The sequence below is a fragment of the Dendrobates tinctorius genome, unplaced genomic scaffold (assembly GCF_039654945.1).
Source record: "Dendrobates tinctorius isolate UK_male_01 unplaced genomic scaffold, ASM3965494v1 ptg000029l, whole genome shotgun sequence".
NCBI lineage: Eukaryota > Metazoa > Chordata > Amphibia > Anura > Dendrobatidae > Dendrobates > Dendrobates tinctorius.
In genome coordinates, this window is record NW_027361697.1 from 3,827,778 (window position 1) to 3,849,969 (window position 22,192).

The 22,192-nt window shown below is 44.0% G+C and overlaps 1 protein-coding gene across 4 annotated transcripts in view; it reads left to right on the forward strand.

The window, feature by feature from the left end:
• RASAL2 (RAS protein activator like 2) overlaps nt 1-22,192 on the forward strand; it is a 284,068-nt gene that overhangs the window by 114,349 nt on the left and 147,527 nt on the right. For all 4 annotated transcript variants that reach the window (XM_073571305.1, XM_073571302.1, XM_073571304.1 and 1 more), the window contains exon 2: nt 22,057-22,184. In XM_073571305.1, the coding sequence (XP_073427406.1) occupies nt 22,057-22,184 (128 nt within the window). The remainder of the gene's footprint in view (nt 1-22,056; nt 22,185-22,192) is intronic.

Sequence of the window (22,192 nt, forward strand, 5' to 3'; positions counted from 1 at the left end):
ACTTATGTGGCTACACAATGAAACAAATGCCAGTCATAGCCGTCACTCTCACGTTCTGGAGATTATAAGAAATTGCACTTTTTAAAAAGTGTGTGTATGTGTATATATATATATTCATATATATTCGTGTGTGTGTATATATCGTGTGTGTTGTGTGTGTATTTTGTGCATATATCATGTGTGTGCGCGTTGTGCGTGTGTATATTATATCGTATGTACAGTATATGTGTATACCATGTGTGTATTTTGTGTATATCATATGTGTATGTGTAGATCGTGTGTGTGTGTATGTATGTGTATATATATATATCATGTGTGTGTGTTTGTGTATTTATTGTGTGTGTGTTTGTATATACATATATACACTCCAAATATATACGCACATATTAATATATTTGTGCTATATATTGTGTGTATATATAGTTGTACATATATACATAAATGTATTTATATGTGTATATATTTACTGCATACATGTGTGTGCATTTATGTATGTGTATATACATATAAATATTTAAATATAAATATATATATATATATACACTCACTGGCCACTTTATTAGGTACACCATGCTAGTAAGGGGTTGGACCCCCTTTTGCCTTCAGAACTGCCTCAATTCTTCGTGGCAGAGATTCAACAAGGTGCTGGAAGCATTCCTCAGAGATTTTGGACCATATTGACATGATGGCATCACACAGTTGGCGCAGATTTGTCGGCTGCACATCCCTGATGCGAATCTCCCGTTCCACCACATCCCAAAGATGCTCTATTGGATTGAGATCTGGTGACTGAGGAGGCCATTTGAGTACAGTAAACTCATTGTCATGTTCAAGAAACCAATCTGAGATGATTCGAGCTTTATGACATGGCGCATTATCCTGCTGAAAGTAGCCATCAGATGTTGGGTACATTGTGGTCATAAAGGGATGGACATGGTCAGCAACAATACTCAGGTAGGCTGTGGCGTTGCAACGATGCTCAATTGGTACCAAGGGGCCCAAAGAGTGCCCAGAAAAAATTCCCCACACCATGACACCACCACCACCAGCCTGAACCGTTGATACAAGGCAGGATGGATCCATGCTTTCATGTTGTTTACGCCAAATTCTGACCCTACCATCCGAATGTCGCAGCAGAAATCGAGACTCATCAGACCAGGCAACGTTTTTCCAATCTTCTACTGTCCAATTTCGATGAGCTTGTGCAAATTGTAGCCTCAGTTTCCTGTTCTTAGCTGAGAGGAGTGGTACCCGGTGTGGTCTTCTGCTGCTGTAGCCCATCTGCCTCAAAGTTCGACGCACTGTGCGTTCAGAGATGCTCTTCTGCCTACCTTGGTTGTAACGGGTGGCAATTTGAGTCACTGTTGCCTTTCTATCAGCTCGAACCAGTCTGCCCATTCTCCTCTGACCTCTGGCATCAACATGGCATTTCCGGCCACAGAACTGCCGCTCACTGGATTTTTTTTCTTTTTCGGACCATTCTCTGTAAACCCTAGAGATGGTTGTGCGTGAAAATCCCAGTAGATCAGCAGTTTCTGAAATACTCAGACCAGCCCTTCTGGCACCAACAATCATGCCACGTTCAAAGGCACTCAAATCACCTTTCTTCCCCATACTGATGCTCGGTTTGAACTGCAGGAGATTGTCTTGACCATGTCTACATGCCTAAATGCACTGAGTTGCCGCCATGTGATTGGCTGATTAGAAATTAAGTCTTAACACACAGTTGGACAGGTGTACCTAATAAAGTGGCCAGTGAGTGTATATATATAGTGTTACTCCTACTGCATTTCATGCTGGGATATACTTCTGAAAAATCCACTTCAGATTCACATATCCAACAGATTTTGACTTGCTGTGTGTTAAAAAAAAATCTGCACCAAATGTCAAATCTTATGCAGCATGTGGATGATATTTGTGAAGTTTTCATCCCTAAGGCTGTAATCCATTTTCAGAGTGCAGAAAACCTACACCTGCATTTACCTTTTGTGTAGACGTACTCTTGAGAGACCCCGTACTCCTCTGCTGTGTTTGGAGGCCTCCTGACTCTTCTCTGCTAGATAAGGTTGGAACATGCTGCATTTCGGCGCGCACGGCGCACCATCAAAAGTGCGCAGCATGCTACTTTCACACTGGCAGCGCATGATCTGCGCACCCTATGCTAAAGATAGGGTGCGCCGATCGCATGCGTGCAAATGCGAAAGTAGGCGGTGATCCCGGATGGGGCGGGCAGGGAGCCGGCTCGGGGCGGGGCTTAACGACGCAGGGCGCAGCGTTGTTTTAACGCAAATGTGAAACCAGCCTTAGCTAATTTTCCCACCTACAACGAATGGAGAGGGTAATTTTTATCGTAGGTACACTTCTTCTGTGAGAGACAGAATCTAAAAATGAAAACCAGAAAATTGCGTTGTATGATTTTTAAATGATTAGATTGCATTATATTGCATGAGATAAGTATTTGATCACCGACCAACCAGCAAGAATTCTGGCTCTCACAGACCTGTTAGTTTTTCTTTAAGAAGCCCTCCTACTCTGAACCCATTACCTGTATTAATTGCACCTGTTTGAACTCGTTACCTGTATAAAAGACATGTGTCCACACAATCAATCACACTCCAACCTCTCCACCATGGCCAAGAATAAAGAGCTCTGTAAGGACACTAGGGATAAAATTGTAGACTTGCACAAGGATGGGATGGGCTACAGGACAATAGCCAAGTAGCTTGGTGAGAAGGCAACAACTGTTGGCACAATTATTAGAAAATGGAAGAAACACAAGATGACTGTCAATCTTTCTCGGTCTGGGACTTAATGCGAGATCTCGCCTCGTGGGGTAAGGATGATTCTGAAAAACGTCATGAATCAACCCAGAACAACAAGGTAGTACCTGGTCAATGACCTGAAGAGAGCTGGGACCACAGTCTCAAATATTAGCGTTAGTAACACTACACCATAATGGATTAAAAATCCTGCAGGGCACGCAAGGTCCCCCTGCTTACACCAGCACTTGTCCAGGCCCGAAGTTTGGCATTGACCATCCGGGAGAAGGTCATGTGTTCATATGAGAACAAAATATAACTTTTTGGTATCAACTCCACTTGCCGTGTTTGGAGGAAGATTAAGGATGAGTACAACCCCAAGGACACCATCCCAACCGTGAAGCATGGTGGGGGAAACATCATACTTTGGGGGTGAATTTCTGCAAAGGGGACAGGATTACTTCACTGGAGTCATGAATCGAGAAGCATTTCAAGGTCCTGGAGTGGCCTAGCCAGTCTCCAGACCTGAACCCCTTAGAAAATCTTTGGAAAGAGCTGAAACTCAATATTTCCCAGACACATCCAATAAACTTGAATGATCTTGAGAAGATCTGTATGGAGGAGTGGGCCAAAATCCCTGCTGCAGTGTGTGCAAACTTGGTCAAGAACTACAGGAAATGTCTGACTTCTGTAATTGCAAAGAAAGGTTTTTGTGCCAAATATTAAGTTCTGTTTTTCTTTTGTATCAAATACTTATTTCATGCAATAATAAATAAATTATGTAAATATCACATGATTTTCTGGATTTTTTTTTTAAGATTCTGTCTCTCACAGGTGAAGTGTACCTACGATAAAAATTACAGACCTCTCCATTCTTTGTAGGTGGGAAAACTTGTAAAATTGACAGCGTATCAAATACTTATTTTCCCCGCTGTACATGTAACACAAAAACAGCTCATTAAAACAACGGTCGTTCTCTGATGGTGGCTTCGCCTTTTAAGAATGGGAAGAAGGATGTGTCCACACCGTGTAGATCATTTTTGTGCTAGCATGCTTTCATTCATTCATTAATGACAGAACTATTCTCATGAATATTAAGCATGGCGTGACTATAACTTCTCACACAGGGCTGAATCTGAAAAGCTGAAAATGAATATTTCCAGAATCTGTCGGTGGTGACGGAGCCTTTCGAGTTGAGCTACTTGTTCTAAGTGTCTGTTTACATGACACAATCTGCAGCTCCAAACACCTGACTATCAGCTGCTTGTTGGCTGACCTGCGGGTCGTTTAACGGCTTGTGTATGCAGGCCGGCCTCGCTATAAATGTGCCCACTGTTCTGTAGTAGATCATTCAGTGCTCATGGGCTGCCATTGTTCTCAGCGGTAAAGGTCCATTTTACCCTGGAACATGCACCACCAAGAATGATCATTTTTCGGGGAAAATCAAAAGGTAATTTCACCTGACGAACAAGCGTTTTGCACGTTCTGGTGATAGGTAGCATGTTCAGACTGCACGATTAGAAGGGCGTTCCTAAGGACGTTGGCCTCAAATACTGTATGACAATGTCCTCAGGACTAGAGATGAGCGACTATGTTCGGAATTGGTCGCCTAATCTGAATTTGACATATTCGTGCCATATTGCTACCCTATTCGTGCCGAATTTATGTCTGATGATAGGTACCGAACATTCGTTTATTGCTACTCCAATGACATTCGTCTGTGTTCGGCGAATATTGCAAAAAGAAGATTCGCCACCGACCGTAATCAGAACCGAATTTTGAAAAATTTGCTCAACTCTACTCATTAATATACAGATAATGGAGCAGATTTACTATTCTCCCCACGCTGTGAAATTGGTGCTTCTGGTTTTAGACCTGTTGATTAAGAGCATAGAACTCTTTTTATGACACTCTTACAAAGGGGGTGAGGTTTAACGTAGAGAGGCATGTTTTAAAATGCAACAACATGCGCCAAAACTTAGGCGCATAGAAGTAAGCCAACCTGTAGGTGGTCTACACTTGTGCCGAAATTATCCAGCTTAAGATGGCCGGTTTGTCTCTTTTTAACTTTTTACACAGTATTCGTAAATCTGCCTAAAAAATCTTAGACTGATAAATCTACTGAAAAATTCCTTGAATTTCAAACAATGAAAATTAACTTTTTTTTTTTCTTCTTTTTGCTATGATCACGTACAATTACAGTAAAAAGCCTTTACAGAGGAGAGTCTCTCGAAGGCCAACATAGGTTAGAAATTGGAAGAAAATTGAAAATGTTTTACAAAAATATCTGGTCTAGATCAGAGGGGGTCTTTTTTGGAGAGGTTCCACTTTTTTCTTTTTTTTTTTGCAAGGAAAATTCAGATTTGAGGTTTTGAGATTTTTCCAATTACTTTGGGACCTCCTAAAGGTCGGACAGTCCTACGAAGTAGACCAGTTTTATACAACCGACCTACATCCAATTTTCCTTCCAAAGCCTTCTTGAGATCCTGATATTTATCCTAGCATTGTTTCTGACATCATTTGCAAAGGGCAAAATTGCAGTTTGCTGCTGCTCCCCCAAAAATTAATATCTGTCCTATCAAGCAAGGCCAGACCGCTTTGATACACATCATATCCCAGTACAAAAAGTTGACTGCCTTTTTATGTCGACTTTGGTGGGTTCCTGTGAACTCGACTTTTCTTTTTCAGAACTGAGAAATGTATTCTCTCATTTGAAGCTGGAGACCACACGATATTCCTGGAAGAAACTCCATCTTTGGACGAGATTATTGAGAAATTCAAGAACGGGAATCAATTTTGTATTTTTTTATGGTAGCGCATCTACATGTGAGAATGAAATAAGATATTGGGATACGCTGTAACCTTTAGTTACTTTCACGTCTCTCATGTATAAACGGATTTACAGCTGGATATAATCCAATATACGTAAAACTGCGTTCACATTAGCATCATGGTATTGCTGGCAAATCCTTTAACCCCTTAAAGGTGCCCATGGTGAGGACCAAAAAGTGAAGAAAAAAAATAAAAATATATATACACCAACTGGACATGTGCAACTTTTCCATACAGTTGCTGATGTTTCCTGGCTTCCTCTTCTGGTAGGATGACCCCTGCATTCAATCAGTGGCCACCGATTTGCAGCAGCGGTCCTGTCCTGTCTGAGCCGGAAGAAAATCTTCAAGCTCTTGAATTTATGCTTTACTGCAAGAGTCATAGGAAGCTCTGATCTTGGCTGTTGACCCCTTGATTGCTCATGCCCATAAATGCTGCATGAGGTTGGATCGTGACTTGTAGGGCCCCACTGCCGTCAGTCCTGGGGACCAACAAAAAAAAGGTAATTTATACGTATCCTCAAACCATACCCAGATTTCCTGAGTAATGCAACAACAAGAAAATGAGCAGGCTGCCGCGCTTAAGCTGACCCTTTGGACTTGGGGTAGGTGCTCATAGAGGTTTTTTTAAGGAGATTTTGGAGCAGAACCTCTCCAAAGTTCCGTTTTGTTAGTTCTCTTTGATGATTGCAAGTTATATTAGTGTCCGGTCCACTTGACAAGAAGCCGAGGATGGTGCACATTAAATATACATAATCTCGTGTTTTATACTGTAACTGTAATGTACAACCAGCGGCGGCTGCCAAGTCTTATGCCAGAGCTCTGTTCACGGAAAGGCCAGAGAAGTCCTCTCTTCTTGCGCTTCCACGGACCAGTCATGCTGATGCTTTCTAATGCTAAATATTGAATAAGCTCAAAAATTGCTTTCTCCACCGCATGTGACTGGCATAAGCTAGTCTGCACCAGGAGAATCTAGATCTCACATCTCCCCCCCCCCCCCCCTGTAGGACGACGTATGCTCTCTGCTGCCCCCTTGCATTGCCCGTGTCGGAACCCAGTGCATTGCATGGCCAAATTCACACTTCCCATCGTAGACTTAGATTTCCGCTATTGTTTTCTTTTGTTTTTTTTGTTTGATTAACCACAAAGAAGTCCCAGAGACGACAGAATAAATTCCTTACAAAAGCACAACTTGAATCATTTCTGTACGTAGGCACGGTGACTCAGTGGTTATTATCACCGCTTCTCAGAATTGGAGCAGTTGGTTGTGTAATATCTTCATGGCGTTTGCGTTTTTCTCCCAGTGCTGGCGTGGCTTTCTTCCCCCACTCTCTAAAAATAAGCTTACGTTGATGCATTGGTTCACCTTTGAAACCATTTTGCAAATTTATACAGAAATATAATGTACGCAAGAAGTTAAAAAGGCTTTTATCCTCTATGGGAAATGTTAAGATTGCAAATTGCTTAGAGAAACAAGTAATTTTGCAATGTACTATTATTAACAATCCTCTGTTCTTGAGAACCAAAGGACATCTGATTTTAAAGTTTACTTCTCGTTGCCTAGTTGACCAGCCTCCGCTGCATTGAATCAGAGGTGGTCGGCTTCCAAGTCAATAGCACAGCGCTTGCAAGCTCTTTGTCGTACACATTACAGCATGTTGGAACGGTACGAGCCAGTGGTTCAGCTGCTCGAAACATCGTAGTTGATAAGAACCCTTTAAGCTGCATTTACTCGGACAGATTTTCTCCTCGAAGGAGCAGCGTTTGCCAAAATAGCACGTTCATCGGAGCTTACCGTACTTAAAGGATTATTCCCTCAACATTACGTTCCTCCCTATCTGTGCAATGGAAGTATATTTCCTGTCGGTACTTGCGATGATAGTGGTGCTTGTGTCAAGGGTTGGCATCCCACACCTAAATCTACCGTATATATGAAAACCGCCACTCACGTGAGTCTTCGGTTAATCCGAAACGCGTCATATCTGATCTTCTGAAGTCTGTGGAATAAACTTTGAATTCACTGGAACTTATTTGAGTGCCAGTCTTCATGTTAATAGAGCCCAGTTCCTAATCCTCGTTTTTGAGATGGCTGCGGGATCAAGTGGTCATTCGTCCCTCCCTCCCTTAGCGATCAGTATGTTCCTTATCACATGGATATGTGATAGCCTGTTGGGAGTAGCCCTTAAGGGCCACGTCACACATAGCAAGTTTTGTGACACAACAGCGATCTCACCAGCGAGATCGCTGTGTGTGACAGTGATCAGCGACCGGCCCCCTGCCGGGGATCGCTGTAGGAAACCGCTGGACATTTCTTTTGTCGCTGGTCTCCCGCTGGCCAGCACGCATCGCTGTGTGTGACAGGCGGGAGACCAGCGATCTGCTGGTAACTAACGTACACATCGGGTATCTAAGGGACGCACGTCCCTTGGATACCCGATGTGTACGTTAGTTACCAGCTCCCTGCATCAGCGCGCTGGTAACTAACGAACACAGCAACGCTGCACGCTCGGCGTCACTGTGCTGATCGCTGGTGAAGCTGTCTGTTTGACAGCTCACCAGCGATCACATAGCGACTCACCAGCAATCCTGACACGTTGATATCGTTGTCGGGATCGCTGGTGAGTCGCTATGTGTGACTCCAGCTTAAGGCCCATGTACACAGATGATGTTGGTTGTATGTGGACAAATAATAATCTTCAGTCTAAAAAAATTTCCATTCTGTCAGCTGCACATCCCCTTTTTACACGACAGGAGGCTCTGCTAGCAATAATGCTTTTTAGGGAGCATGAATTATGCAATCTGTAAACAGTCGTTAACCAGCAGATCACTGCTATGTTTACATGAGCCATTGATCGGCAATTAGCGTTCTTATAGAGGCTTGTTCTGCTGATTATCAGCCTGTGCAAAAGGGCATTGAAAGTGCTGTCTCAACAGGCAAGTTTTCACCTGTCGTCAGGATAGTGTTCATGCACCAAGTTATTACCTATGAACCCCACCAATTCTGAGCCTTTGAAATACCCCATTAGAACGGTGTGTTGACCGTGCTGATGGTCGTCGTAGCCAAAAGTTTTGGTTTTCACAAAGTTTGCAGCTTCAGTTTTTGTAGTGTTAATTTGCATTAACGCTAAATTCTTATGAAGAGTGATCAGATGCAAATTGCAAAGTCATTCCTTGCCGTGAAAATCACCTTAATTACAAACACCACATTCAAAGGGAAACTCAAGTGCTCTAAAGTAGGCATCAGAGCTCGCAAGAAAGTCAGCAAGTGCCACAACCATGTCCTAAAGAGGATTCCTCTACAGGATCAGTTTATCACTAGTGCTGAGCTTGCTCAGAAATGGCAGCAGGCAGGTGTCAGTTCATCTGCATGCACAGTGAGGTTTTGGAGGTTTGCCTGGTGTCAAGAAGTGAAGTAAAGACCACATTTTTGTCCAAGAAACACATCAAGGACAGACTGACATTCTGAAGGCAGTTCAAGGATTGGAATGCAGAGGACTAACTGTTGAAGCCTCCTTCAGACTGTATTACATCTGGAAGAATTATTGTCCAGAGAAGAAAAGGCGAGAGCGACCATGAGTCCTGTGTTATACCAGAAGTAATGCCTCCTGAAACCATTCATGTGTGGGGGCATTTCATCCATGGAGAAGCTCACTCACAATTTTCCGTAAGACCACTGCCATGAATAAAGAATGTGATCTTTACCTCTACCGAGAGCAACGTCTCCCAATCATCCAGGAGCAATTTGATGATGAGCAATGCTTATTCCGGAATGATGGAGACCACGTCACAAGGAAAAAGCCATATTTAAGTGGTTCGGTGAACAAAACATTAAAATTTTGAGTCCATGACCAGGAAGCTCCTCAGATCTCAATCTCATTGAGAACTTGTGGGCAATCCTCAAGCAGTGAATGAACAAACAAGAGCACACAAGTTGTGATACACTCCAAGCACTTACTAGACAAAAATGTGTCGTCATCAGTCAGCATTTGTCCCAGAAGCCGATATCCAGATGCTGGGTGAGGTGCAGAAGTCTTGAAATATAAGGGTCAACACGGTCAATTTTGAGTCTTTGCAGAAACTTGACGTATTGGTCAAAAGTTTAAAAACTTATGAATGCCGATAATTCGACTTCACTAACAATAGAAGTGTCTGACTAAAAGATCAAAAAACAATGAAGCTGCAAACATGAAAACCAACATTTGTTGCAGTCTCAAAAGTCTTGGTCACCCCTCTATTATAACAGTACATTTCCAAGCCCCATTCTTGGGACCCCTAACCATGTCTCGCAGCTCCGCGATGTCTTGCGATGTCAGACATAAACCGTCGGGGATGCCGCTGTTCTTGAAGGAAAGCAGCCATGTTTTTCTAATCCTGGACAAAACCTTTAATATAAGAATTACCGTAGTGTTTTTAGCTTCTATTGGAAGTTTTACTTTATTTTAATATATCACAAAATTGACTTTGGGAATGAAAATGGAAAGCGTTAATGACTGTGCTGGATGGGACATGGAGCGTGTCTAGCCTCCCGCGGTGTAATTGGCGTGGTTGTTGCACATATACAATGAGCGTGCTGAAATATTCCCCATGCTTGCTGTATTTTTATCTCGCCGATCCCATTCGCAGCGAGTTCATTGGGGCTGAATAGCAGGCATGCTACAGCCTTTTCTCTCCAGATTGCTGTGTGGGAGTCGGATCAGGGAACTCTCCGTCAGGCTTTGCACAGCTCCTAAGTAGATAATTGCAGTTTACACTTGGCAAGTAATTGCGCTCCATGCAAGCAGGCCTGCTGCTGGAAGAGTGGGATGGTCGCCAGTTGCTCGGTTAGCCTTTAGACCAAACCACGTCCTGACTCCTCTGGAAACTGGACTATTTGATCCCCGCAAATGGAAGCGTCGCTGTTTTCTGTTCAGCACTTTACATTTCCATGTCTTTGTGTCATTCCTGGATCCGCTCCAGTTTCTCACGCTGCGGCGTTACCATGAGCGTGCCTATGAATTAAGATTTCCACCGTTTCGCTCTATCAGCCTCGTGAAGTTCTTGATCTGTTTTTCTTAAAAGTATATTTTGGTTCTTATACAGAAATCTGATTTCTGGTCTAGTGGAAGATGTCGTTTTTTAAATAACTCCCACTTTTTTATTTTATTTTAAGACGAAATTTGCAATTTTACTAGTTTTTCAGTCCTGGTCGTGTGATGCCAGTGCAGTTACTTAGGTCGTCACAAGAGACAGATCGGCATTAATGATTACGACGCCTTTTTAAATTGCAGTTTTTGCATCCACGTTCCAGGCCCTATCAATCGCTGTTACTTAGCGCGATCCTCCACCCTGGAAATATAAATTTACTGCATCTTTCCCACTTATAGCCACCCTACCTGCATCTCCTTAGATCGGCACTCCATTCCTTCTGCACCCTTACCTATCCCACAGCACAGGAAAGGCAGGGGATGTGTGGTTTAGACGGACCACTACACTCCCCATGCCAGTGCAATGCCCACCATGGATGTAGTGTGGGGGGAAACGTGTATCTGAGAGGAGGTGGCAACAGGACACAATTGGAGGGCAACAGGTAGGGTGACTATAAGGAGAAGTGTGTAACCAATCTCCAGTCCCCGGATGGAGGGTCCCTTTTAAGCCAGTCTTATTTTTTTTTTTTTTTTTTAAATTCTATCAAAAGGATTCTCCAGGATTGAGAAACATGGGCTGTTTGGTTCAGCTCCATTTACTTTATTGGGTCTGAGTTTCAATACAAGACAAAACTATAGTCAAGGCTGGCCCTGTGTTTGAACGAAAGCACCTATGTTTTTCTAATCCTACATAACCCCTTTAAAGGGGTATTCCCACGCCACAAGATATTTAAGATGTGCTATCACTTTAAGATCAGTGGAGGCCGTATGATCAGCGCTGCAGCCTCCTCTCATCCCAAGTGCAGAGTCAGTGCTGTCGTCTTTCCCTGCGCAGGAGATTACCGCACAGCTCTATCCAATGGGCCGGGGCCACTATGCATGGAGTATCAGTGATCCGGCCCCTTAATCTCGACAGTTTCTTCTTGATGCAACAGGTTTTTTTTCCCCCTTTTGCTTAACAAAGGACTCGTTTATCTGCCTGGAAATCTATCGATTTATGTCCTAATAAAGATAATATTATCCGTGGATAATTTAAAATTGTCCCTAAGCCTGTTTCACACATCCGTTTGTCACCCATCAGTCAAAATGCGCCGATTTGCAAAAAAACGGATCCGCCATTTATCTTTTTCCCCATTGACTTTCATTATCGGCGGATTTTGACTGAGGAGCGTCCGTTGCATCCGTATTTCTGCGGGTCCGCCAAAATTTTGGCGTCCGCTGAGATCACCGAATGGGCAATGCAACGTTTTTTTGTTGTCCGGATCCGTATTTACCTCTTTTGCTACATGTTTAACCCTAAATCCAATCTGGCTGCTGGATAAAAAATTCTCTCTCTCTCTCTCATCGCCCGAGATCTCGCCACATCGCCCGAGATCTCGCCTCCACTCACCGCTACATCGCCTGAGATCTCGCCTCCACTCACCGCTACATCGCCCGAGATCTCGCCTCCACTCACCGCTACATCGCCCGAGATCTCGCCTCCACTCACCGCTACATCGCCCGAGATCTCGCCTCCACTCACCGCTACATCGCCGGTAGTCATTTTTTCTTTACAGCCGCGGTTCCTTTAAAATTCCGAAATCTGCGGTTCCTGGCGCACCAACGGTCCGGTGGCTCCCGTTGGTGTTTCATCACCCACGGATCCGTTATCCGCCATTTTAGCGGCTGCCAACGCACAGGAAAAACGTAAGTGTGAAACAGGCCTAAGTGATCGCTTGTGACTTCTGATGGCATCTCCTGATGTGAAGACGGGGCACGTCCCAGACCCATCGATTGGCCACAATTTAGAAGGATATCACGAGAAATTACCATTGTAATGTTCCCGAGTCTTCTGACACCAGCATTTTAGTGTTAACATTATGTGGATAACTATGTGATAATTTGATTTACTCTTTTTGCTGTTTTGTTTATCTGCCGTAATGGCCGTTATACGCCAGTGAATCATAGTGAGACTTGATTCCGTAGCTGAACTGTAGCGTTTTCCTGTTTCTGTCGGTGCCATCTTTTTTGGGACAACCTTTTTGAAGGTGTTTTCCCAAAATCACAAGTTATCCCATCTCCATATGGATAGTAAATCATTTTCTGATATCTGGGGAGGTCCGACTGCTTTGAACTCCAAACATTTCCTGAAGTATGCTCAGTAAACCTGAACGGGACTCTTTGTAGTCCTGAATGGGTCGGTGGAGCACTGCTATTTCCTGCAGTCCCATTGACAATGAATGGCACAATGTGTCTTCTAAAAATGTTTGAGTCAAGCATTCATGTGAAACTTAATTTTTTGGAGACTTAATGTTGATTTTGTTTTTGTGATATATATATTAAACTGATACTTCCCGTTCTGTAGATATGTCTTACCAGTCATCTCATTCTCATCACAATTCTCATCACAGCCAGGATTAAAGCTTATACCTATATACACTCACTGGCCACTTTATTAGGTACACCATGCTAGTAAGGGGTTGGACCCCCTTTTGCCTTCAGAACTGCCTCAATTCTTCGTGGCAGAGATTCAACAAGGTGCTGGAAGCATTCCTCAGAGATTTTGGACCATATTGACATGATGGCATCACACAGTTGGCGCAGATTTGTCGGCTGCACATCCCTGATGCGAATCTCCCGTTCCACCACATCCCAAAGATGCTCTATTGGATTGAGATCTGGTGACTGAGGAGGCCATTTGAGTACAGTGAACTCATTGTCATGTTCAAGAAACCAATCTGAGATGATTCGAGCTTTATGACATGGCGCATTATCCTGCTGAAAGTAGCCATCAGATGTTGGGTACATTGTGGTCATAAAGGGATGGACATGGTCAGCAACAATACTCAGGTAGGCTGTGGCGTTGCAACGATGCTCAATTGGTACCAAGGGGCCCAAAGAGTGCCCAGAAAAAATTCCCCACACCATGACACCACCACCACCAGCCTGAACCGTTGATACAAGGCAGGATGGATCCATGCTTTCATGTTGTTTACGCCAAATTCTGACCCTACCATCCGAATGTCGCAGCAGAAATCGAGACTCATCAGACCAGGCAACGTTTTTCCAATCTTCTACTGTCCAATTTCGATGAGCTTGTGCAAATTGTAGCCTCAGTTTCCTGTTCTTAGCTGAGAGGAGTGGTACCCGGTGTGGTCTTCTGCTGCTGTAGCCCATCTGCCTCAAAGTTCGACGCACTGTGCGTTCAGAGATGCTCTTCTGCCTACCTTGGTTGTAACGGGTGGCAATTTGAGTCACTGTTGCCTTTCTATCAGCTCGAATCAGTCTGCCCATTCTCCTCTGACCTCTGGCATCAACATGGCATTTCCGGCCACAGAACTGCCGCTCACTGGATTTTTTTTCTTTTTCGGACCATTCTCTGTAAACCCTAGAGATGGTTGTGCGTGAAAATCCCAGTAGATCAGCAGTTTCTGAAATTCTCAGACCAGCCCTTCTGGCACCAACAATCATGCCACGTTCAAAGGCACTCAAATCACCTTTCTTCCCCATACTGATGCTCGGTTTGAACTGCAGGAGATTGTCTTGACCATGTCTACATGCCTAAATGCACTGAGTTGCCGCCATGTGATTGGCTGATTAGAAATTAAGTCTTAACACACAGTTGGACAGGTGTACCTAATAAAGTGGCCAGTGAGTGTATAGTTTACACCACATCCACCATCTAATATATGATGACACAGCCTCCCTGCGCCATGATCTCTGCACAGATCAAAGAGCATGCTTAAAAAAACCTCTTCTTTAGAAGTCTTAAGTGCTGCTGAGACGAAAAGGCCGCCCCTAATGTTATACAGAAAAAAGAATGAAAAATTACAGGACAAGAAATTAGCAATACTGGAAAAGTGCTTTTTGCATTTACAGGCAATAGTCTCCTCTACAACCAGTCGGAGGCACAGCTGCCGGGGATGTGAGCGCAGCAATCTTCAAGGGGATTTATCATCAGATAATCTCATATTGAGTTTGTGTTACAAGTGTTTAAAGATTGAAAATTATTATTATTTTTTTTTTTTTAATTGTTTTCGGCAATGGGTTTTCTTTATAACATGATCTTTATTTAAAAAAAAAATAAAAAAAATAATAATCTTGCAATTTTCACACTGACCACTGAAGCTTTTTTAAACTCGTAGTTCCTGTTTTTTTTATTCAGGAAGCGTTTACAGCAGTCTCCTTATCATCAAAGTCACGTTTACAATGACACTCGTATGCACAGCTGATAACACGGGATCCTCAATCAGTGATGTCACTTCTCCACTCTGTTTCGCCATGATCTTTGCATGCGCTCATTAAATACTTCAATACAAAAGATAGGGTCGGGGTCTGACCATTGTGTCTAATGTACATGTGTTAAAAAAAACTCCCCGGGGGGGGGCAGTGTGAAAATTGCAAAGATTTGTATTTTTAATACACATTATGGTATGAAAGAAAATTAAAAAAAAAAAATAATAATTTTTTAAAAATGTACTTGTAACACAAAAAACAGATTATTTTCTGATCCCTTTAATGGGATGTGTTTCTGACTACCTCAGACTTCCTGTAGGCGTTGTAGCTTAGGCTCGGTCCACACTGGGTCCGTGCCCATAACATGCTCAGGAGATGTGCGCCCGACAGCCCAGGCATCCGTCCACCATAGGGACACAGTAAGGACGCCTATACCGCATGGTGGACTATTCTTTGCAGAAGCCGTCTGTAAAGGAAAACAGTCTGCTGCGCTCTCCTATACAGTTCCGCAAACAGTATATAGTCACATCGCAGCCAGACACCAAGAGATCACATTTTCGGCCTCCATCTGGTGATTGGGCCGTATACGTCTAGATGTCGGGAGCATTCCCACTGCAGGCTAGGTGTACAGACGCAGCGTGCACACACGTCTGTCGTCACAGATCAACATTTTGCCCCATAGATGGATTTGCACGGAACGATCATCTGCGACTAATGATCCTAGGAAGGCTTATTTCCCTATAATCATGCAGTGCGGACAGGTTGCCGATGCTCTGATGAATGAGCAAAGAGCTTGTTCATTTTTTGAAAAGATTTTTATGCCGGCTTAAAACGCGTGGCGCACAACAGCCGATCATCCCGTGTAAGCAGGACGTGCCGCCGAAAACCGTGACGGCCTCTGCACCGTGATCGACCTGTGACTGATCTGTTCTGTGCACATCGGAAGCGAGGTCCGCCTGCATAAACAGGCTATTTAACGAACACCAGTCTGGAAACGTGTTGTCATTTGGCAGCCGACATCGTCTAGAGTAAAATACTCCCTAAAAGAACGGCCGCATCCGAGCTCTGACAACTGCACTGTGTGCACAAGGCTAAATCTGCCATGTAGGGGCCTGTGGGTTTTGTAGATTTCACCCCCTACCATGAGATCAGTCTGCAGATTTTCGGTAGGAAATCTCCCATCCATCCGCACAAACCTTCTATACGGTCGGTGGTGCAGGATCTGCATGACGGTGTACGATTGGAAGCGCTGAGTGAAGGTGCATCGGTTCCTTCATCTTTATGATCCGCTGCAAGCGCCGAAGCTTTGGAATAATGGCATTTAGCATCATTACATTAAGCCGATAGACAGATTAGATGGCCGCTAAGTAATATTACATATTCTGTCAATTCCCCCTGTAGTCTGCACTGTAAGAGCCTCAGTGATATGTCTGATCTGCAGGTCAGACGTGACTAATGGTCTCATCACGTGACCCCATTTATAAGCCATCCATACCTATAACACGCCGCTGGCTACCTACATACCGTACATTGGCGCACTCAGCACGTTTCACGTGGTTAAACTAATCATTCACTTAATAACCGCAAGTGCAGTTTGTAGCATCGCCGGAAATCTGCCACCCGTGCTTCCCATCGGCATCGGTAAAAGACTAGCGCGCCGGCCTATCCCCCGGTGCACGTATTTCTGATTCATTCACTTTAACTCTATTGCAATAATTTAATCAGAGGCTATAAATTCTGTCTCACAATGAAGCACGATATCCAGGGGGGACTGTAGAAATAAGCCTGGTGTGAGTACAATGCCGCCACATGAGAAAAGCAATAGTGACCCCATATCTCTGCCGTGCCAGGCCTCTGAATTCTGACAAGGTGATTTACGGAGGGGTATTTGGCAGGATAAGCTCATGTAGCATGGATGGGATAGGGTAATTGGCATTCAAAGGGTGGTGCCGCAGTAGGGCATTGGACAATTAAAGAGCTTGTCCACCTTGTGGGGACATATATTTGTAATTAAATGCATGTATTTTGGGCTAAAGTTGAATTTTTGCAGTCTGGTTTCATTGAAAATTTTGCACCGTTTTGGCTTTTGCAGGTACATTTAACGTTGATGTGGTCTCTGGTCGTAAATCAGCTGAAAAGAGCTCAGAAAAAGACAGATAACAGATACAGATTCTCCTGTCAGACCCTTACTAACGGATTCTCAGTTAACTCGTTCTACAGCCTGCAGCAATACATAGCGCAAGGCACAGAGGCTGTAGAAAGGAAACCATGCAAAATGTTTAATGAAACCCAATAGCAAAAAATAAAAAAATTAGCCACCAAAAATACATTTAAGTTAAATAAAAGAAATTTCCCCCAATGTAGAAAACTTCTTTATTAGTTTGTGTAGTTATAAAAGCTCGCTACAGGAAGTGTTCAGATATCTGGCATCATTAGGACCCAGGAGGGGCCATGCTGTCAGAAACTCTACAGAAATTTCTGGCAGGGAAAATCCGCCGATCTCCTGGTCTCTAATGAGAGCGTCTTTAACACACATTCTTAATTTTATTTTTTTCCATCAACTGGGTCTTGTAATCATTTTAGGTGTGATCTGGTGGGATCCTGTATGAGGCCTCTCTCATGTTACATGGGACTGCTATTCTTTGGTTGTAACAGTGCCGTATCTTAGAGCGCTTTCTAGATTGTTACACGCTCTTTATATTTCTCTTCTTCCTATATGTGCAGGTAATCTCCGAAATCGTAATTTATCCAGTGACCCCTTCCATTAATTATGACTTCATCCCATATAATTCCTCTTTCTGGCTTAGCGATGTCTATTTCTCGTCTTAGTCTGAACTACGAGGCCAGTTCTGAATATTTATATCCCACCCATCTCGCGCTCGTCAATGCCTGGGAAATCTGGGCAGAGTTGTGTATCTCCTCCATTATTTCGGGCACGCTAACAAGCCCCAATATAGGAAAAGGAGGCGTCCCTGCGTCACTCTGCCCCTTATCCACATTACCATCTGAACTGAAACTGGGCGACCCTTGATCCCCTATGGAGCAGCGATGACACCGTTTTGGTCAATGCCTCATTGTTTAATACTGGGGCAGGGAAAAGAGGGTTTTCAATACTTGTGAAAAGTTACCGAAAATGAATCCTTCGCTTTCTCCCACAGCGCTGGAATTTTTCTTTGTCTGCCGCTCTTCTGTGTGTGCCGTCCGGCTTTATTTTATTTTTTTTAGCACATTCCCTCCTTTCTTACTCCATGCTATGCTGCGGCTGAATAGACTTGCTGAATAACGCTTCGCCACCATGAATCGGTTCCCAAGATTGCATCTCGGCGGCACGAAATTGCAATGCTAATTTTGCTTGGTCTCCATTCAAGGTGACAGAGTAGGTGGCATTGACTATTGATGGAGCAGGAAGGACAAACAGATCCTTTTCTTCTATCGGTCTGTTTTCAAGATTGTGGGGTCCTAACGGGGGTCACTGACATATGTGGGAAGCTGTTTTGTGAGACCGGTGTCACTAGCGCTGATACATTTTTAGCCATGGTGCACTATACTTGCAAGATTCAGCCTGTGAATTGTGTCTGGGGCTGTTTGAAAAACTACTACTCCCAGCATGCTTGAAACAGTCGGAGACCACTGATATTAGAGACCACTAACGCTCGGGTCAGGAGCTAGTCCGTTCATTGCGGACCATGCATTGAAAGTCTTTATGATTCGATGCAGCTTATCAATGTGACGCTAGTCACTACTCACGGACAAGCCAGAGGTAGGGTAATAAAACATTCTGGGGTCAGATAGCAAGAGAGAACGTAGTAAACTAAAGGGGAAAGACAAAGACGAAGTCAGTTCACGGTCCGAGGTCAGAATACCAGCAAGAAAGCGGATCAGAGCAAAGGGGCTAAGCAATAGGATGGTAAGAGCGAGATCCAAGGTCAGGTATCAATAGATAAACAAGCAGAGCACAGGAATACAAGGCAGACAGCATCACCCAACGAATGCTATGCCCGGCAGAGATCTGGGGCTGACAGCTTAGTTTAGTAGCTGGTTAATCACTTGGAACAGGGAACACCTGAAGGAAGCTCAGCATCTCCCAGTCTCAGCCGCAACAGTATTTGTAAGTAAATTCTGACTATAAGACGCACCCCCATTTTCCCCCAAACATTTTTTTGGGAAATAAGTGCGTCTTATAGTCTGAAAAATACGGTAAGTGTGCGAAAGAGATGGATGCCATCTTTTTTTTTTTTTTTTAACTGATCTGTTATGTCTCAAAAAATGGATACATGGCAGACACGCAGAGCATCATGTGGATGAAAAAAGTGTTGTTTGTTTTTTTTCTGGACGGAAAGCCGAATTTGTGAATTTAAAACCTTGGGCCGACATTCTTTATGTAATAAAGGAAAACTATACAGCTAATCCAGCCTCTGCATGTGAATATGAGCATTTCTATTCACCAACAGCAAGTGGAGCTATTAAGAATGAGGATTTGGTCAAATATGTAGAAAGCTGCAGAATCGTTTACTATGCAGCCATTAATCTTGCATAGAGTTGGAAAACTCATTTTGGTCAATTGCCTCTCTTCTGCCCAATAAAGGAGCTTTTGCTCGCTGGTGTCAGCCACTTCAGGATGGAGCCGGGCATTGATGTAAGCAGTGACATTTTTACCAGGGGGGTCTCACACTGTGGGCGGACTCAGTTACAGGCGCACAGGATTGCTTCTCGTCACATTGATGCCACGGGAAGGAATGCATTTTACTGTTCTGGGAAGAAATCCATCTCCCCCTGGGCTGCAGTAAAGATTCCCACCATGGGCTGACTCATTTCCCTGCGAGATCACTGGAATGCTTGGAGAGAAGTATGACATGTGCAAATCCCAGCAAGCCGCAGGTCCGGGCCGGGCGAGGCTCTGGTCCGTAGTCTGGATACATCTGCCCGGTGGGGTTATGACTCTGTAGTTAATCAGCGATAGATGATTATTCTCTGCGCAGAGGAAGAAATGGAGCAAAACTTTGGAAAAATAATTGCCAAGACCTCCCGGAAGGGTCCAGAGGAGTGGTGGGCTCAAAGGACAAAATATAGGGTTTCCTCCCAATACTTAATTCCTGGTGGATGGATGGGCCGTTTGACCCTTAGCCCCCATCACAATAGAAAGGTGTCACTCGAACGATCTCGCCCAACTTTTCCGATATTTAGGTATGCTCATTCTGCTCATCGCTCCTGTGTTCTCAATGGAGAGCCGCTGTCAGACATCTCTACTGGCGGCTTATCCCATAGAGAGCAAAAGGTAGCCTGAAATTGGACATGTCACATCCTTATCTCCCCCGACAATCATCTGTCGGTGGGGAGAGTCTGTAGACCCCCAGGTTCGGCCGACGTCCGTTCCAACCTGTTTGTAATGTGGCTGTAGAGCAAGAAAAACCCATAGCGAGTCTCACCACATTTGTGGCCCATTCTTAGCTGAGGGCCACGGTGGTCCACGCTGAGCATTCGGACCTCCACTGCTCTCTGTTTTCTATGGGACTGTCGGAGATGCTTTGACGGGTGTTCATACGTAGCATAGTTACACGTGGGTGTAGCAGTGAATTTTGCTATAGATCTGCCTCATATTTCACCCTGTGATATAAAGGGTAAAATCCGGCGATGATTTCCATATGATTTAATAGGATTTCCTGACCTATAGATAATATACGTGTTGGCATCTGCTGTACATCCTGGATCTATGCCTCAGCCTGGAGATCTGTGTGGTTTCTTGACGAGTTTAGACTGCCATCTAGTGGCTAATTGTAAATTGCACCTCGTAATGTAAATTTAACAAAATGTACCAAATGATTAAATGAAAAACCGAGTTATTTATTTGTAATGTTGTCACCACTTAGGATCTTACATCTGTTTTATACTTACTCAATATTTTTCCTTTAATTCCCCTTTATAGTAAGGAATTGCTGATAACACTGATGCACATAGCATCCTAATAGCATATAATGTAACACACACTGTTAGGATTTGGCTCCGGTTGTCGGTTCAAGCGGTCGTTAAGAAGTGACTGGTCATGGGCGAATTACACACTGGCGTTCATTTGCCCAATAGCTTCTTATCCTGCTTGTCTCTATTTATTGAGAGAAGCAGGAAGAGACGCGGTCAGCACTTGATCGCAAGTGTGTAAATCGCATATAAGCGCTCACGTCACTACCTCTCGAACTGACAAACGGAGCTGAATCCACAGATTGTGAAACAGCAGAAGCATTAAACACATTATACAGCAGTACTGAGCTGTGTGGCTGTGAATCTAGCACTAGGATGAATAAAAACACTTGAGAGGATCAGCACTCTCTATTTGTGTCTCTTGCCTCTCTCTTTCACTCATTCATCCCCATATCTCTTCATAGACTTTATAAGGCAGCTGTAATCTGACCCTTCAGTGAGTTGGGAGTCACTTTGGTCTTGAAAGGGTTTTCCAGTGAAAACAAGTGATTGCCTATGTACAGTATAAGTGATAAGTTATTGATCGTTGGGGGGCTCAACTGCTGGAACCCACAGGGATCTGGAAAACGGAAAATTTTTATCTCTGACTTGGATCTTTATTTTCAGTTAGATTGCAGCCGCAAAGAGCATGCCCTACTTCTGCTCCATTCACCATATCAGTGCGGGTCCCAGGTCAGACTGCCACTGATCAACAAATTATCGCCTATCATGACTATGGCTGATAACTTAGCAACCCCTTTAAGTAAGACAGGCTTGATCTGTTCCTTTGTGAATGATAGGACGAGGAGGAGAAGTGGCTCATAAATGGAGAAAGCAGCATACTTACAAAGTTACAAAGAGTTTTATATTTGCTTGTGATGCAAAGTTTGTCAATACCACTTAGAGCTAAGGAATCCGAATCCTCTCATGCATCGCTGTGCATAGGTTTTTATTTTGCTGCATGTGAATAGACTGTTCAAACAGAATTCTGTACTTTCTGCAGAATATCAGCGTATCGGCGCCATAGTCAGGAAGGCACAGTGTTGTATTAAGTGGAGGTAGCAGCTCACTTTGCCGCGTTGATACAGTTGCTGACGCCTCGGAACATAGAGTTACCGTGTTGTTCCACCTGGCGGGATTCCTCTTGCTCACAGTTTCTCTTCTTGTGTTTTCTAGATGTGAAGGGACCCCCCACCCACCGGCTGTCTTGCGGGCAGTCGCCCTACACTGAGACCACCACGTGGGAGAGGAAGTACTGCATCCTGACAGAAAGCCAGCTGGTGCTCCTGAACCGCGAGGACGAGGTGAGACC